The 12,758-nt window shown below is 54.3% G+C and overlaps 1 protein-coding gene across 2 annotated transcripts in view; it reads left to right on the top strand.

The window, feature by feature from the left end:
• The window catches only part of PLA2G4E (phospholipase A2 group IVE), a gene marked incomplete at its 5' end in the record, with an annotated part of 57,812 nt that overhangs the window by 14,107 nt on the left and 30,947 nt on the right, over positions 1 to 12,758 (top strand). Inside the window, 2 exons of one of the 2 annotated variants that reach the window (XM_082649063.1) lie at positions 1,359 to 1,454; positions 7,836 to 7,908. In XM_082649063.1, coding sequence (XP_082505189.1) covers positions 1,359 to 1,454; positions 7,836 to 7,908 — 169 coding nt within the window. Of the gene's footprint in view, positions 1 to 1,358; positions 1,455 to 7,835; positions 7,909 to 12,758 lie in introns of those variants that run through there. The other variant, XM_082649062.1, reaches the window with a different exon arrangement.

Genomic DNA, 12,758 nt, shown 5'->3' with positions numbered 1-12,758 from the left:
TGCAAGACCTAATTCAGATGCTGCCTCTTCCACGAAGCCTTCTCATGCCCACTCTTTCCTTTCCCAGCTGACACTCATTTCCCCGTTTCTGTGCTCCGTAGCCAGTTATTAGGTCTGCAAACCACAGATTTTTACAAATGTAAAGGGTTTCTATTGCTCCTTCTAGGATACCCCCGTTACCACAGGAGACTCAGACCTCTGAGCTTCTGAGGGGTTGGAAGCATTTGGTTCCCCAGCTGGACTGTCAGCAGCTTCAAGCTTGGACTTTCCTCTCTTAGTAGCATGTATGCAGTAGGTGCTCACTAAGTGCTGTGAACGAAATGGAATTTGGTAGAGTCCACCGAGGGGCGCGGATGCTGTTTGTGTCCCTGGCAGTGCGCCATGGCAGCGGCAGGGAAGGGGGCAGGCTGGGAGGGGTCCAAGCTAAGGCCCCATCCCCCGTCTGGAGAGCCTGGCAAGCAGAGAGGAGCAGGGTGGGGATGTCCTCCACCTGGCATACGGAGAGGCCCCACAGATACCACTGACCAGGTTCCATCCCTGCCTTCAAGCCCAAGCAGCCCTGTATTCAGATCTCACCCTTAGTTTCATAAAATCACTTTAATCCATGGGCCGGAAAAGCCGGTTGTGGGCCCCCAGGCAATAGCTCAGGCAGGAAATTCCCAAAGCTCCCAGCTGTGCAGCTGAGCAAGCAAAGCTGCCTCCCCAGACCCCTGGAGTGAGCCAGCCACCAGGACAGAGATAGGGATCAGCTGCATGGGGCGAGAGCATCTCTGAGCCTGGGCAGGGGCTGGGCTCACCCTTTCTCTACCTGCCTGGGAGGGCAGGGACCACTAGCCCTTGACTCTCTCCTCACCAGGGATTCAGGCAATTACTTTCCTTCTTCATGGAAAGAAGTCCTGGTCATGGTCCCTGCCTCTCCTGAGGTCCCTGCCTACAGCTCCTGGGGCACTGAGCCATGGGGCTAAGTAGAATTAGGAGTGAGGGCATATCCCCCAGAGGGGCACCTCTGAGCCATGACCTTGACAAGCTGTAGAGACAGCTTTTCCAAATCATGGCTGGGCTAATCCTGAAGTCATGAGGCTCCAACAGCCTCTTCCTGCCATTCTCTGGGGCAGTGGACAGCCTGGTCATTCTTCTTGGGGCAGCAGACCCGTGACCCTGCTGGTCCCTGCATTTCCAGGATCTGAAGACCTGAGGGTCCCTTGATACTAAGAGGCCTGTGCCCAGGAACCCCATCTGTCTACCTACCTAAACCCCTCCCCGGGCAATCCGAGACACTGCCAAGAGTCTTCCAGAGGGCGGAGCTCTGAGTAAGAGTATAAGTTCCCCATCTCACTGCCCAACGGCAGAGCCACACCATGCTCCAGAAGGAGATGCTTGTCTCAGCCTCCCACCACCCGTCACACCCAATTCAAGCAGAAGATGGCAGGCCCTCCGCCACCTGCACCTTGGAGGTGAGGGAGCAGGGCTGGGTGGGTCCGGAGCTGAGAGCAGGAGACGGGTTCAGGGAGGGCTGGGGGCACCGCAGACTCCAGAGACGTGGAGCACCTCGGCTAGGGCAGCCCCTGCCCGGCACCAGGGGACACAGTCTGGCCCAGTTGGGGCTGGGCTCCTGGGTGGATGGCCCAGCTGCGGATACCTACGGGCTTGACAAGACTCTATGGAGTGGCTCAGGGACGTCCTGGGCCCAGCAGCACCCAGGAGGACAGTGCTCAGCACTGCTGGGGGTGGGTCACATTTGGCCTCTCCTAACGGTGAGCAGGCATTTACCTTGTGGACGTCTTGAACTGCCTGCTGGGAGAGTGTGTGGTGTGGTGTCCAGTGAGGATCTGTGCCATTGCCAACCTGTCTCCATTGGTCACGAGGCACCCCTCCTGGGTCTGTGGTCTAGACTCCTGGGTCTATGCAGCCCCTCACGGCCTTGCAGAGACACCCCAGGTTCATGGGTCAGGTTTCCAGGGCTCTAGACCAGCTCTGCCTTGGCTTTCCCATCGTCTCTGTCTTCCGATTTGCTGTAGGCATGCCATGGCAAGGGCTGTCAGCAGCAACATCTTCCTCCTTACCTTCCCCCGGCCCACACTAAATCATGGAGTGATCACGCCCTGAAAGTGTCTTGTCCCTTTGGGGTGGGAGGTGGAGACCCTGCTCAGTCTCCAAGGAGCCCAGGAGGGAAACCCCGTGCTGTATGGTGCCTGGTGTCCCACCGCCTGGGCCAGGATAGACGTTGCCTTCTGGGCCGTGTTCCTCCACAGCCCTCAGGGGGCTGAGATAGCCTCTGGTCCACACATGCTCCTGCCTCTCCTGTGTCGTTGAGTCTCCTGGCGCTTGGGCAAGGAGAAACCTCCACAGAGGGACAGAGCTTACCTTGAAGCGGGAATGAAGCAATGGAGAGCTGTGCCCATCCCTCTCAGGTCCTGGAGGGTCCATGACTCAGAGCTGGGATTTCTTGCCCTGACCTCTCACCTAGCCTGGGTGATAAAAAGGAAAACAGCCATAGTGGCTCCTCCCAGGTGACCCCTGGTCTGGGGTGCTGCTCAGACTAGCAGGGAAATGCTCTGGGATCCCACAGAGTTCCCATCCCAATGCTCTCCTTTTAGGGAGGGCCCTTGCCTCCTAGAAGCTATCGCCAGGCTGGTCTGAGCTCTGACACAGGTGTTGCAGGGAACTGATGGATACACCCAGCTCTCTAGGGAGGAGGAGGTGGCATCGCCAGCCGGGCCTGCCCTGAGAAGCCCCGCGGAGGGGAGTTCCCACAGGTTCCCCGGGAGTTGTACTCCCTCGTCAGCACCCAGACCTCATGCGCTGGTGTGGTTTGGGTATGTCTGACCCTAACCACTTCTGAAACAGGGTTGTCAGACCCTCCTCCCAACCCTCCCCCGCACCTGGGAGCCAGGCCCTGGGAGCCCATCTGTAACTAAATATTCTTCTAATTTGTGATGATAGCTAGTTTCTTGGGGTGTGAGGACAGTCCCAAAATGGGAGCTGAGGGTTTTACTCCTGCCTCTGCTATTAACTAGTCTAGTGCATGACCTGGAGCAAGCTTTTAACTGAGTTGGTTAATTCACGGTGAGAGCCAGCCTCCAGGTGGACGGAGAGGGCTCTGCCCTGCAGTCAGGTGGATCTGCGTCTGAGTCCTGGCCCCGCCCCTTCTGGGCTGCGTGACCCCATGTGAGATGCAAGCTCTCTAACCTCGGTCTTCTCCTCTGCAAAGCAGGATAACAGTACCTTCCTCAGAGTCTGGCTGGGATGGGGTGGGGGGGCGGGCGGTAGTTGAGAACAGATGCAGCAACCCCAGGTAGAGCAGAGCCCAGCGCACTAGAGGAGGGTAAGGAATTGTATTCCCAACTTCCCCGCCAAAGTCCTATCTCTAAAGTGAGGGTTTGGGAAGGGGTAATATTGGATTGCACAATAGCCAGTGCTGAGAGTCAAGCTCTTTTCCATATGAGCTGGCAAGATACCCCTGTCCTGAGGAGTTTTCGGGGGAAATGGAGTCCTGGCAAGTCCAGCCCCAGGGACCGAGGTGAGGGAGGAGGCTGGAGCCAGGTGTGTCTGCAGCCTGAGCAGTGACTTCCCAGCAAACCACCATCCAGCCACCCTCCCTGCACAGCTGTTCTGGTTATTAAAGTGTCTAAATACACTCCTCCGCTGGTTGCCAAATAATCCCTGCCTTCAGTTCTAGCCCCTCCAGGGAGTGCTCCCTGGTCCTTATCCCAGGACCCTCCAATACCCCCATGAACTGGAGGATTACTGCCCATCCCAACTCCAGGGCCGCAGCCTGGCCATGCCTGTTGTTAAACTTTCACCCTGATGCCCAGCCAGGGCATCCTATTGGAAGGATGAGCCTGTCTAAGTCCCTGAAGTTCTTACCTGGATCCCGTAAGCTACCCCATACACTTGGGTTCCGTAAGCTCACTGGTTTCAGGTTCCCATAGTCACAGACGCTGTACTTTGATCTTTACGTCTTTCTACGTCTTTCTATTCATTACCTCTGGGGCCATGAAGTTTTGCTTGTGTCTAGCACCACTCCAATTGAGCTGATCATACCAGGAGCAAAATATGTACACTCATGTTAATCCCAGAAGGTCATTTTTCACAGACCTCATTTCTGGAATCATCTGGGCCCAAGACCCGAGTCCCATGTTCCCACTGCCTTCCTCTCCGCACCGCCCCTCTGGGCTGTCTCTCAAACCCTCCAGGCTCTGGCTCCCTGCTGGCAGATGTAAGAGTGCTTTGCAGAGTGCTTTGCAATTGGGTGTCTTCTGCAAATTCCTGGGCTAAAGGCGTAATCTGAGGCTCCAGAATGACCACAAAGGAGCCATCCGTGGCTGCTAGAAAGCGAGAGCTTCTCCAAGTACCCTTACAGTTCTGACATGCTCTGTCTGTTTAAAACAGAGAGAGGTGATGAAATGTGTCAGAAGAGCACTGTAAATAGAAGGACTGCCAGAGTGTGGGGATTATTTGGGGGCTTTGGGGGAATGACGGGTGAAAAGAAGACTCTGCCGGGAAAATAGATTTTCAGAGGACAAGACCAAGCACGAGGAGATCAGGGTAAGCAGCGCCTGTCTTCGTGTTTGCCCACGGTCGCTTTCAAGTAAGGTGACAGTATAATTGTGGTTATGAACGTGGGCTTAAGAATTAGAATTGGATTGAAACTCAGTTTCCTTTGATTCTAGCTGAGTGCCTGAAGTCAAAGGACTTAGGCTCAGATTCTCTATCTGTAAAGCAAGGCTAATAGTAAGATAAAATATAGAGATTATATACACAACACTTAGCATTTGGAAGACACTCAGCAGATGGTAGCTGTGTTGTTAATGGGGCTGAGTTAGAGTAGAAAGAAATGGTCAGCCTCGTTGGAAGGTATCGTGTTAGATGACAGCAGAGAGCTTTTCCTGGAAGGCAGGGAGACCTCAAGTGAGGTCCTGCGGGAAGCTGTAGATGCTCATTCTCTCCCAGCGAAGACACACGGGAGCTGGGCAGGGCCAAGGGCAGCCCCTCCTGGAGGCAGGAGAAGACCTATGATGGCCAAGAGGATCGTGACCCTGGGTTCAGAGACATGAGGAGTGACCCCTGCCTGGGCTGAGTCCTCAGGCAGCTCCCCTCTTGTAGCCCTCTAGCTGCCTTCTGAGAAAATGGGCCAGGGGGAACAGGTTTCACCAGAATTGCTCTCCTGGATGAAAGCTGACTCCTGCCTCCTCACCAGATCAAACCAGGACACACGCTCTGCCCAGGTGGGGAGTGAGAATGACGAGCCCATGTGCCCAGAGGCTGAGCCGTATTTCCAGAACCAAAAGAGAAGCAGTGTTGTGACCTTTGGCCCAGTTACAAAGCTCAAAAGGCAATCCCATTAGAGCAAGTTATTGACCATGAATATATTCAACATTTCAGAGTTAATCTCACAGAAGGAATCCTCAGGCCTGTATGTGTCTGCCAGTGTGGCTTTTGTTCCGATTGTGAGGCAGTTGTTGGGGAGAGAGGAGGAAGAAGCCCTAAAACTGACGTATGTATCTATCTCAGGGACTAAGCAACTGTCTTCCCAGCCGTCGTCCTATTGTTCCTGGTCAGAATTAAGCCCCGAAGAGGCTGGAAGGACAGCCATCAAAATAACAGTTCTCATGACAAGGAAAAAAAAAATTTAACTATGTGTGATGATGGATAACTAAACTTCTTGTGGTAATCATCTGGCAATACTAAATACATATATCAAATCATTATGCTGTATACCTCAACCTTATACAATGTTATACGTCAATTATTTCTTAACTTTTAAAAAGATGGCAATACCTCTATTATAAAGGTTTTATGAGGATTAGAAACTATAAGAGAAGTGTCTAGCAAATAGTAATGTTACCAAATGCAAGTCCGTGGACCCGATGCACAGTGAGGCCAAACAATACCAAAACGTCGGAGTTTGGAGCGGAGGAAAGTTTATTGCAGGGCCATGCAAGGAGACTGGTGGCTCATGCCTTAAAAATTCCCAAACTCCCTGAAAGCTTTCAGCGAAGCCCTTTTATAGGAAAGGTGAAGGAGGGGCATGGTTAGTTGTTGCAGACTTCTCGGTGTCCGAGCCTTTGTTCTTGAGGTCAGGTCACAGTCAGGTCACGATGTTCCTGTAAACCTCCACCAAAACAAATGTTATTCTCTCTTCTGACAAGAAAGGGCAAGGTCCCAAGGCTCAACTTTTGCCCTCTGAGGTCCAGCCTCTGGTAAGTGGAGGGGGTCCCTACGTGGGCTGGTTCCCTGCCTGGGAGTGTTGGACCAGCCTCCAGTCTGGGTCCTCGCGCCAGTGCCCAGGCCTGGCTGAGGAGGCAGATCTCAGCTGGCGGTGTCCTCAGGGCAAGATCCCCAGACCCTGCACAGATCTCATCACTGAGGAAGCCAGGCACCCAGGAACCAGCTGGCCCTCGGGCTCCTCAGGCCACCCAAACAGGGGTGGGTCCCACGGCCTGTGACCCATGGAGACCCCGCCGCCATTAGGTCGCAGAGGCGGGGACTGCGGAGAGGTTCACTGCTGCTTCGTGGCCTGGGCCCGGCCAGTGGGTGGCCATGGCAAGGGCTCTGGGGCTCTGCGAGACCCAGCACCCAGCCTGTCCCCCAGGAGCCCAGCTCACCCGCTGGCCTGAGGCTGGAGGGCCCTGGGGAGAAGGCCACTGTCCACCTCCACTGCACTCTCTGCCCCAGGACCCCCGTGAAGCTGACTGAGTGGGACCTCTAACCCCTGAGCTCAGGGTCTCGCACTAAGGGTCGGTGACTGCCCTGCCCCGCTCTGCCCCGCCCCTACTGCAGTACGTGTTCAGTAGATGCTATTACAAATAGTATTATCTCTGATAACCGCCAAGGCAGATGAACTATCTGTGGGCAGTCTGAGTTGAAAATAAAAATAATTATAAATAGTGACCTTTTCTGAGTGGTGGCATTATGGGGACTTTTTTCCTTCATACTCTCATGTTTTTCCCTAAATCCCAATGTTATATTGTTTTTAATTTTTATTTATTTTTTTGTCTGCGTTGCGTCTTCGTTGCTGCACACGGGCTTTTTCTAGTTGTGGCGAGCGGGGGCTGCTCTTCGTTGCAGTGCGCAGGCTTCTCACTGCCATGGCTTCTGTTGTTGTGGAGCATGGGCTCTAGGCGCCCAGGCTTCAGTAATTGCAGCACACGGGCTTCAGTAGTTGGGGCTCACAGGCTGTAGAGTGCAGGCTCGGTAGTTGTGGCGCATGGGCTTAGTTGCTCCACGGCATGTGGGATCTTCCCGGACCAGGGCTCGAACCTGTGTCCCCTGCATTGGCAGGCAGATTTTTAACCTGCGCCACCAGGGAAGTCCCCCAATATTATTTTAAATACAGAAGAATTGCATCTTCTTGGAAGGGTAGAAAGTGATTCTAGTAACATGGAGTGGACGATGTGGAGTAAAGGGTTCCAGTTCAGAGGCCTCTATAAATGTCGTTGGGTGGGTTGGAGGAGTCCGATGGTGTCTGCCATGGGCGTGGGCTGGGAGTGGACAGTAAAAAGACTTGTCTAAGCCTGGGTAAAATGCTCAGGAAAAGGGCTTCCAATTCCCAGATCCAAACAAGCAAGACAGGGACGGAACAGGCATGTTCCGTCCCTCTTGCTGTCCCTCTTCCCGGGTGTGCTGGCTCAGAGTGGGGTGAGGACAAAGCCCCTCACGTCCATAGCCTCGGGCCGCCTGGGGACCAGAAGCAGCCTCCAGAGCCCAGAAACACCGATGGACAGTGGGGAGGTTGCTTGAGCCTGGGCAGTGGGAGCCTGTGCTGCTCTCTCCATCAAGGCCACCTGCCACAATCGCCCAAAGAGTGAGTCCACTGTTCTCTCAATCCACAGGAGGAGCTGTCTCCATGCCACCTGCTGACAGTGAGGGTCATCCGGATGAAAAACGTCCAACAGGCTGACGTGGGTAAGTATCCCCCTCCCTCTTCCCTCCTTCTTCTCTGCATCTGGGGCCAGGATGGAGACAGGCCCCGGGGGAGAAATGGTCAGGTGTGGCTGTGTGTGTGCGCGCGCGCGCGCACGCGCATGAGTGTGTGTGTGTGTGTGTGTGTGTGTGTGTGTGTGTGTGTGCACGCTCTATGTTCAAGTTGTATTACAGACTTTGGGGTTTGTATCATTTTCCCAGGCCCCTCTCTCTAGCTGCACCCTTGGCATGACCGGCCCCTGCATTCGGCCTCCTCCAACGGCTCACTTCGCTCTCTCCTCCCCACTCTCCCCTCCCTAGGATCCGTTCCAGGAGTAGCTTCTCCCACACTGGGCACTCCTTGTCTCTGCATGAGTTTACGGCCTGTTAGGGGTGGCAGGGAAGGAAGGGCCCTTGAGTACCATGGAGCCAGCTGCCGGCCAGCCCCAGTGCCCTTCTCAGGACCTGGATCTCAAACGGGTTCTACAGTGCATGCCGGGTGCCCCATAGCGTCGAGTTCCTCAGTTCAGGCCATGGATGTGGTTTGACTCACCAGGGCTCTTTGTGCAGTGTCTTCTTGCAACTTTAACGTCCCTTTCATCCCAGCCCCTGCTGCATTCCCAGACCACGGGGGCCCAGGGAAGTCTTTGGCTTCAGGAAGAAATGAAGGCATCTGGGTGGGCAGAACAAAAGCCCCTCCCTATGCTGCCCTCATCTCCCCCCACCCCATCCAGTGAGGAAGCTTGGCCCTCAAGGAGGAGAAAGCTCTGTGTCAAGGCCCATGGCTGAGGGGGTCCCCACTCACTGGTGACCACACAGGAATCGCCCAAGGGCTCCAGTTTCCCCAAAGCTCTGTTATACTGCCCTCACCCCAGGATTCAATTAGCCTGGGAGAGCCGTGATACATGGGGAGGTGTCTATGCCCAAAGCAATTATAGAGTAGTAATAGAGGACGGCATTCTCATCTTGTCACCACAGAATTTAGAACTGGAGGACACTGAAAGCTGGGAGTAGCTGAGGAAAGCTGCTTTGAGGGGACAGGGTGTGAGCATCCAGAGGCCTGGGGAGCCCAGTCTGAGGGAGAGGAGCTGCGTCCCCCCGAGCCCCTGCTGGGGGCCAGCTGGGGCCAGACATCCAAACATCATTCATCTTCCGCACAACCTGAAGGCAGGGCTGTGGGGCCCATTTCGCACATTGAGGATTAATTGCCGAAAGCAGAATCAGTGTTTGATGCCAGGTCTGGACCGCTGGGGGTTAAGGGAGACAAGCCAGGAGGAGGAGGTCAGGGCCGTTCAGAGGGTTGACAGGAATCTAAGTGATGGGCACCTGAGCTCTTGAGGAAGGGATTGCATGACTTCCCGAGGGCTTATATGCAGATGGTGCAGGAGCACAGGTGGGAGAGGCTGACAGACCTTCCGGGAAGCTGTCGCTGCAACACTGCAGTGTAAGGATGAGTGTGGAGGGTGGAGGAAGGAGGGCCCTGGAGCCCCAGAGAGAACAAAGGGATCAGGCAGCATTCAGACTGGGCCCCTGGGAGGGTGAGTGTCCAGAGCCCATGCCGGGGGATCAATTGCAGCCAGCATCATTTGGGGCCTGGCTCTGTCACAAGACCAGCCAGAGGGCCACGGACTTCTTGGGCTTCTCGGGACCTCTCAGGCCACCAGTGAGTGACCTGAGGGGCCTGGAAGTGTCCGCTGGACCCAGGACCTGCCTGCCTTTTCTGCCTTTCCTGCCGTGCCAGCGTGGGTTATCAGACACCTCAGCCCATTTCCCTCAGGGACGGCCACAGCTCTCGCATGCCGGCAGCTGCCTCGCCTGCCTCAGCTCCTCTGGAGGCGTATCTGTCCCAGCCCTGTGTGTCATGCGGGCCTCACACTCGCACGGCGTGTCTACACCTGTGCGCTCATACCTTCCCCCGCGTCCAGGGCCCTTCCTTTTGTCTTCTCCCTGCTACACCCGTCACCTACAAGCCCTAGAGGAGGGGGTGGGATGGGGAACAGGAACCAGAGAAACAGGCTGAGGTCTGCTCCACCACCCTCCTCTCCCCCTTCCCCCCACACGCCTCTGGCACACAGGCTGCCCTTCGGGGACACCCTGGCCCCTTTGGGAACCCCTTTTTATGTTTTCCTCATTTCCCTAAAGAACAGCGTCCGGGGGCAGCCATGGTGTCTGGGGGTGTCAGCAGCCCAGGTCACGTGTCTGGATCCACAGTTGTCACAGGCTGGGATCTGTTGCTGCCTCACCTGGGTTGAGTCTATCCTAACCTCTTGCAGGTCCTGGGTTACCCTTGCCCCACATTGTGCCTTCCAGCTTGGATCAAAAACAAGCTCCTCTCTGGTTCAGTCCTGTAATGAGTGCCTGAGTTTCTAAGATTTCCAGGAGGCTGAAAGGGATGAGATTCAGGGATGAGATTCAGGGGTGACTGCCCCATCAAGGAGCACACCACCCAGCCCTGCACCAGAGCTGGGAGAAAATCAGCCCGGAAATCTCCCCGCTGTCAAGAGTTTTTACTCCTCTTGGGAAAATAAACTCAAACCAGCACTCCCAGGGGGTGTGAGGCAGGTGTCTCTAAGGTATTAGGAAGACAATGTTCTTGACATCTATAGAGATCATTGATTCATCTTGGCCACCCACATTCTGGGAAAAGAGACATGTCATTCTGATGACCAAGCCCTCTGTCACTTCATGAAGAACAAGGATTAGAACCTATCTGTGCTTAGGAAATTCCCTGAAGTCCCTGAAATTCTCAGAATTGGGTCATCCTTGCTTAACCACTCTTCATTGCCAGCTCGATGGTCCCTGCCTTACAGTCAGTTCATTATGCCTATGCCCCAGATCGTCATCTGGGTCCAGCGGCTACCTCATCATCCCTCCTTCCCCAGGATTATCCCCTCTTGGGCTTCACTCTCCTTGCCAACCTTGTTGGGGAGGAGGTGGAACGGCTCCCTACGAAAGGACTGGGAAATAAATTAATGCTTGACATGTGGGTGTCTGATCAATCCTGGCTCTTCCAGGAGTCTTTTTATCTTAATTAGAGATTTAAGCCTTCGGCCAAAATACCTGAAACTTTATTTAGTGGATTTAATGGGACAATTTTAGGCATGGACTGATGATAGGAAAGGGATGTTAGAGGGAAATGGGCCTTTACAGGGTCCTTCAAATCATGCTAAGCAAGTGAGTGTAGGCCTGGTGGGTCCCTGCCTGCAGGCTCCTTGTGTACAGGAGGCAGACCAGCAGGAGGTGCCCCAGAGCCCAGGAAAAGCCAAGGGAGGGGTCCAGGAGGACTAAGCAGGTCCCCAGGGAGTCTCTTTCTGAGCAGAGCCATTAAACGTGCCTATCTATATCTGTGGTGACTCAGCCCAGAATTTCTTGGGTACTGATACAGCCCAATAGCAGGAAGTTGGGCTTTTCTATCATTCATTTATTCAACAAATATCTAGCGGTGCCAACATGGGTTTCCTGAGCTTCCCAGGGTGCAGTGGGAGGTGGAGACAGATGCACCGACCTGCCATTGCAGTGAACTGTAGCCAGTGCTCCATCGGGAGGAGAGCAGAGGGCCCTGGGCTACAAGGGGCACCTGGCCCAGACTTGGAGGTTCAGACAAGGCTTCCAGAGGAGGTCTCTTCTGCAACCTGAAGGGGCTAACCAAGGAAGGGTGGCGTGAAGGAGGAACAGAAGGGTGTTCATTGCAAGATGGCATGGCCTTTGAGACCTACAAGGGACTGGGTTTGGCTGGAGTCTGGAGTGTGTGTGGTGGCACGTGTGTGAGTGTTTACGTGCGTGCATGTGTGCACGCACCTCTGTGTGTGTGTGTGTGTGTGTGTGTGTTTGGGGGCAGGGAAGGGGCTGGGGTGGTAGGGAAGATGGAAAGATGAAGCTGAGGCTGGGGAAGTGGGAGGGGCATCCATGCTGAATGGGTGGGACTCCTTTCTGAAGGCATATGGGAGCCGCTAAAGGATCTTAAACTGGAGAGTGACATGGTCAGATGGGACAAGAGCCCTCTGGTTTCTCTAAAGAGAAAAGATCAGGGTGGGGCAGGACAGAAGACAGGGCATCCATTGGGGCAGTGGCAGCAGAGATGAAGGTGGCTTGTACCAAGGCAGTGGCCATGCAAGTAGGGAGAAGTGGACAGGCTGGAGAGCTCCAAGGAGTTAAGTCGACTCAAGGTGAGAGTCAAGGGCGATATTTGGTGTCTAGTCAGGACACCTGAGTTGACGGTGAGGAAGAACAGGTTGGGTGTGGAAGGAAAGATAGGGATGATGTCATCATTTTCTTTTGATTCTGTTGGGTTTGGGTCATTCTTTGTGTTTGGATTAATGATGATTATGACATTTAAAGGACAGGGTCATCTCACCTCTATTCAGTGGGAGGAAGGCCATGAATTCCAATTCATTGAATGGTGAGCCCTCACAGATTAACCAGACAGCGGGGATGAAATCAGAAACTAGGGATGCTTGTGATGCAAACCATGGTTATTAAGTCTGATAAAGTTCTCAGTATAGAGACAATATAGGACTAAGTCAGTCTGGGGAGTGGGTCACCTCTGGTTCCACTCTCACAGGACATTATTAATTATAATTAGGAGGTAGTTTGGATGAGTCTCGCATCCCTGCCCAGCTTTACTATCTAGAAGACTCTCTGACACTGGAAACTGTATTGACGGTTCCCGTTCTCTATGAATTGGGTGGGTACCCTGGGAATGACCGAAGAAGAGTGACAAGGGCAATCGTGGCACCTCTTCCTCCCTCCTCCCAGGTAGAATGGAGGGAAGGAGCTGGGCTGGGCTGCCATTTTTCACTGTATGCCTTCTGCTGCTCCAAACAGAAGACCCAGGAGGCCTTCTTTCACTTCAG

The sequence above is a fragment of the Grampus griseus genome, assembly GCF_964374135.1.
Source record: "Grampus griseus genome assembly, chromosome: 2".
NCBI lineage: Eukaryota > Metazoa > Chordata > Mammalia > Artiodactyla > Delphinidae > Grampus > Grampus griseus.
Note: the sequence above shows the minus strand (reverse complement) of the source record. Positions and strands in the feature narration are given on the sequence as shown.